Here is a 4,143-nt window from a genome sequence, read left to right on the forward strand (position 1 = left end):
CTAAATGTACCTAAATTGTAAAAGGTAGAAGTATGCATTATTATAATATTATAATTGTAATACTAATGTATGAATGCACAACCTGGGGATCACAATATAACTCCAGAGTCACGAGATACATCTGAGTGGTCGTCAGACGATTAAACAGAATCAGAACCTTTTATGTGGCATGGCGGGTTGCGCAACATTGGACAATAACGTTAAATCAACAACAATCAACAAGATAATTTAACCATATTAGATGTACAGAAGAATATACAATATAACACAAAGTGCACAGACTAACAGGTAACAGGAATTTAAACAGTGTCAGTGTAATGGGGTCAAAGAGAACACACACAAGGTGAGTTTTACAACTCAAATGTTTTCATATTTTGGATTATTTTCTATTTTTGGTTCTTGTGAAATGTCAAAGTGTTGTTTGGGCCTCAAACTATTGCCTTAATAAAACCACATGACGAGTGGAAATCATCCTTCTGTCCCTATCGTTCCTCACAATATCTAAAAAGGGACTGTCTGTTCTTTGGGCCACAAGCTAAACATTTAGATCCACTAGTTTCATCTTTACAACGAGGCTGAATGTTGAATCTTAATCTGAATAGTAATGAAGGATGACTCCTGTCACAGAAACACAATATAATAAATAACGTACGATACTTTTTAATATCCAGTGCAGTAAAGTATAGTGCACAAGACGGACATTTAGTTTCCCTTGTACCTGATGTAAAAGTAATCCACATAATATCCTCTGCTAAACACAAGTAAAATGCAATAAACAACAGAAATGTGCAATAAACAACAGAAATGTGCAATAAACAACAGCACAGGAAGAATAGTTTTGGGCTTCTGGTGCAGTTGCATTAAATGAAATAACTCAAGCAAAGCGGAAGTTATTCAAAATGTTACTTAATATGCATAAATGCACTGTGAATAGGAACTTCCAACCTAGATGAATAAATAAATAAACAGACAGTAAATACAGTACGAGCAGCACACTGAGAGGAGCATCCAGCCCAAAAAAAGAGAAACCCCTAGAAAAAGGGACGATGAAATCTCGCGAGATTCCCACTGTAACGGAGGACTGGGGCTTGGTCTTGAAGTTTTCAGATGCATCTGTAGATGAATCATAACAGCATCAAGATGTCGGGACGAACAGGCCGCGCGGAGACCCGAAGTCGGGCTAAAGATGACATCAAAAAGGTGCTGGCGGCCATCGAGAAGGTGCGCAAATGGTACGTAGGCTGTCCGGGCACAACATGGAGGGGAATGTGTCGCTGACTGTAGCCCGATATCTGCTGCGTCGCTCAACAAACTTCACTCGGAAAAGTTAGATGATTGACGGGGCCGCCGACCAATCGCTGCCCCGGCTTGCCCGGAGAGGCGGAGCTAACCGAGCTGTCAATATGGCCACAGCCTCGCGTGCTCGCCGTAATGTCCCGTCGTCACTGAAACAGAGACATCAACGCACGCGCTCGGACATCTGTCTTCGCGAGGTTTACACGCGCGCGTGCAGCAAACGACGGCCGCACGCGAGCGAGACCCGGATGTCTGCCCGTCTTGTCATGTGTGGACAGAGAGCGCGCGCGCGCGAGCACGTAGCCCGCGTTAACAGGCGACCGCGCGCCGCGGCGGCGGACCCGCGCCGAGCCCGTCGTGAGAATCCGCCTCTGTGCTTCTCCCCAGGGAGAAGAAGTGGGTGACGGTGGGAGACACGTCCTTACGCATCTTCAAGTGGGTCCCGGTGACCGACACCAAGCAGGTGGGGGCTGCCACGTCAGAGAAATACACACAATAACACGATAACACACAACAACACCGTATCTTCTCAGGACGTCGATGCGTCATCGTCTGACGTCACGTCTCCTCTTTTCAGATATATCGCACCAAATCCACAGGTGGTGACGTCAGAGGGATGAAGGACGTGGTCCTGGAGAATGCTAACTCTTTACTGGATTTCACTGGTGAGTTTAATACAATATGGAGCCATCGCACACACACATACACACAATATAACATGTATATATATGTTTTTATATACATTTTATATTTGATTTATTTGTACATTTTATTTTGTATTATGTAAAAAACACAAAATATATATATATATATTTAAAAAATAAGCAATGAAACAAACTATTTTATTTTGTAATTAAATATATATAAACTCCAACTCGTCGCCCTGATGTCCACCTCCTCTGCTCCTCAGATGAAAACAGCAACCAGAGCTTCCTGTCGGACGTGTACCAGTCCAAGATGGAGAACAGCAGCAGCACCTCCAGCTCGCAGCAGCTCAGCCCCCCTCACGCCTCCGGCCTGCGGGCCGAGGACTCCCAGCCCCCCATGCTGGGCCAGGAGAGCGTGGATGGTACGTGGATGCTCCGGAGCACATTTACACACACTTGTAGACATTATTCCTGTATTTTGTTTAAAGGTACCCACAGTAGATCCCAGGCACAGCACAGATAGAGACCTAGTGGTGCTCAAGCTCCTCCCCTTTGGCCCTGGATGAGAAAAGTGCCCTTTCTGCTGGAGACCAATTGTTTTCTTCATTAATTAGTATTGAAGAAGAAAAATGACTATGTCATCAATTCCCCCCAAATGTCTTTTGTTATCTGACGGGGCATTTATTTGAGTTCTTGTGAGAATACCCGCCCCCCCCTGACGTTTATTATATGGCATTTTTCGCTCCTATCATTTTGTAAATGAAAATAAATAGTAATTGTTAATAGATGTCATTGTGTTCAGCTCTCACGTCTCACGACACAATGTGTTTCAGGTGTTACTTGCTAACTTCAAGTTCCAGTGATCAATAGATAAATCATCTTGGCGATGGGTGCCCTTATTTTTGGTGTGAGCACCGCCCCCAACATGTCTGTGCACGTGCCTGTAGATACCGTACTTGAGTAGAAGACGTCATCCGAGAGCTCAGTGCGGTCTTAATGAGGACGTATCTCCACCTGCAGAGCCGGTTCATGTCGGACAGGAGGGGGCGGACGAGCCTCCCACGCTCATCAAGGAGGACCTCCTCTCCCCGGGAGCGCTCCGGCAGAGCAGCCCAGACACACAGGTCGGCTGAGGAGGAGTTCCCCTCTCTGGGGTCATGGTGGAGGACGGGAACATTTGGGTAACATAGTGCTCCTCTTGTGTCCATAGGAGGAGCTGGAGGAGTCAGGAGCGCCTCCTTTGAAGAAGATCTGCACAGGAGACCACGCTGTCCTCAGATAGCTCATTTATAATCACTTTTGTCAAAACGCACCAAAACACCTTTCCTCAGTCAGATGAGCTGAACTTTAAAAAAGTATTCTGAGGTTTTCTTGACATATTTACGCAATCTTTACATTTCAGCATAAAGAGAAAAATACATATTTACAGCTAAATCTCTGTTCCCTTTCAAAGGTCTTTAAGGTATGCTGTTATAAGTGCTTTTTAAAATGAATCGCGGGGAATTTTCCAAACTGTGTGTGGCACGTCACTGCTGTTGCAGGCAGTGCATTTTCAATTGAAATGCTGTAAATGTTTTTGGCATCTGTTTCTTTACTCGTTAAGCAGTGGAGCTTTACGTTAGCATGCATTGCTTCTTTTGTTAGGTTTACAGGCCATTTTTAAAAGGTGTTAAGTGTGTAGCTTTATGCAGATCGATGTTTAGATGTGCCATTTTAATTAAATACGAGGCATTTTTTGGAACAGATTTTCTTCTGGCTTATCACATGCAAGGAAATGCTTTTTTAAATATATTTAAAATATAATTTGCCCATGTTTATATCTGCAGACATTGTAAACCATAATAAATGCTTCTTTCCAATTCAATTTCAATTAATTAATGCTGCAGTCAATCTGTATGCACTCGTTATATCTTGAACCAATCACTGCTATAATATGAAGGCAGGGCCTATTGTTTAATCACACATGTTCAAAATGGACACCAGACAATGGATTCAGAAATGAATTCAACAATTCAAGAGGGAATTCATTCCACAGTTTTCATCAAATACATAATCTGAATTTTGTATGTATTTATATTATTGTATTAATTTGTTAAATAGACAATATAATCTTTATTGTCATCAGCTGACCTCGAGTTTCTCGTCTTTCCTCGCTGCGGGGCGTGGCTTATTTCAAGGGGACATTCGAGTGTGACAAAAG

The 4,143-nt window shown here is 43.3% G+C and overlaps 1 protein-coding gene across 1 annotated transcript; it reads left to right on the forward strand.

Annotated features, from left to right (window-relative positions):
• Nucleotides 1-1,072: 1,072 nt before the first annotated feature.
• bcl7bb (BAF chromatin remodeling complex subunit BCL7B b) lies at nt 1,073-3,807 on the forward strand. The gene is made up of 6 exons (XM_056440903.1): nt 1,073-1,232; nt 1,684-1,759; nt 1,874-1,961; nt 2,207-2,365; nt 2,964-3,067; nt 3,154-3,807. Exons 1-6 carry the CDS (start codon nt 1,120-1,122, stop codon nt 3,223-3,225), a joined length of 612 nt encoding a protein of 203 aa, XP_056296878.1. The 5' UTR covers nt 1,073-1,119; the 3' UTR covers nt 3,226-3,807.
• Nucleotides 3,808-4,143: the final 336 nt, after the last annotated feature.

This window comes from Pseudoliparis swirei, chromosome 20, assembly GCF_029220125.1.
Source record: "Pseudoliparis swirei isolate HS2019 ecotype Mariana Trench chromosome 20, NWPU_hadal_v1, whole genome shotgun sequence".
NCBI lineage: Eukaryota > Metazoa > Chordata > Actinopteri > Perciformes > Liparidae > Pseudoliparis > Pseudoliparis swirei.

Excerpts from the sequence above, each read along its gene's own strand:
- bcl7bb (XM_056440903.1), top strand. The coding sequence starts at position 1,120 with ATGAATCATAACAGCATCAAGATGTCGGGACGAACAGGCCGCGCGGAG. Across the intron at positions 1,233-1,683 it reads ATCGAGAAGGTGCGCAAATG|GGAGAAGAAGTGGGTGACGG; the intron begins GTACGTAGGCTG and ends GCTTCTCCCCAG. Across the intron at positions 1,962-2,206 it reads CTCTTTACTGGATTTCACTG|ATGAAAACAGCAACCAGAGC; the intron begins GTGAGTTTAATA and ends TCTGCTCCTCAG.